General features: G+C 64.3%; 1 protein-coding gene across 1 annotated transcript in view; it reads left to right on the top strand.

Moving 5' to 3' along the window:
* Positions 1–221, top strand: part of CALM3 (calmodulin 3) — a 9,269-nt gene extending 9,048 nt beyond the window's left edge. The window contains exon 5 of the mRNA XM_006032545.2: positions 214–221. Within this exon, the coding sequence (XP_006032607.1) occupies positions 214–221 (8 nt within the window). The remainder of the gene's footprint in view (positions 1–213) is intronic.
* The last annotated feature ends 654 nt before the right edge of the window (positions 222–875 follow it).

Below are 875 nucleotides of genomic sequence, written 5' to 3'. Positions count from 1 at the left end.
GGGGCCGGGAGTGGGGCTGTCGGGGAATCGGCAATGTCGTGTTCAGTTCAAGCTGTGAAAATCAAACTATATCAATGTTTTCCAATAAAATACAGTGACTACCTGGCCTGCAGCCCCCGCGCCTGGGGGGGCAGCAGCGGGGGTCTTGACCCTGCGCGCGGTGGGGCTCCTACGCTTGGCTGCTTGGTCCCCACTCTTCTCGGCTTGACGTAGATGTTTAAGCCGGTTTCGGAGGTGTTGGGGTGACCTGGGATGGAGCCTGGTCAGCTGCTTAACCAAAGCTGAGACGCTAGGTGCTGCTGAAGGCAGGTCTGCCTGGGCTGTCACGAGGCTGGGATGAAACCCGATTTAGGCCCCCGCAGAGCTGAGGCTGAGGCTGGTTTTCAGCTGCTTAACACAAAGCTGAAACCCTGGCCGCTGCTGGAGGCAGGGCGATGGTTTGGAGGGGCTGAGCTGGCTGCCAAAAGGGACCGAGACTGGATGTGACCCGGGGTGTCGGGCTCGGGTTCCTCTGCAGCAGGGAGCTAAGCGGGCTGGGCCCCCCCTGCCTGCTCCCAGCTCCGGGCCCAGGCTCCAGCTGCCAGCGGGTGGGGGAGCAGAAAGCAGAGCAGTTTGCTCTCCGTCCCTTTGCCTCCCTGCCGGCCTGCGCCTCAGTTTCCCCCTTCTTGAACAACAGCCTGGGGCCACCTGTGATGTCATTTCCTGCCGGGGGGGGTTAGGACCTGCCTCATTCTTCCCCCCACCTAGGGCTGGGACATGCGTGGTGACCCCCGGGCGGGGGCAGAGAAGCGGGGGGCTGCAGCCCGCACCCCTGGGTTCCGTCCTCGAGGGGAGGGGAGGGGAGGGGAGGGGGCGAAGGCTCGAGGGCCCGCCTG

Source organism: Alligator sinensis, unplaced genomic scaffold, assembly GCF_000455745.1.
Source record: "Alligator sinensis unplaced genomic scaffold, ASM45574v1 scaffold107_3, whole genome shotgun sequence".
NCBI classification, from domain to species: Eukaryota; Metazoa; Chordata; order Crocodylia; family Alligatoridae; genus Alligator; species Alligator sinensis.
The sequence above is the reverse complement of the archived record's forward strand: the minus strand, read 5'-3'. Positions and strand labels throughout refer to the sequence as shown.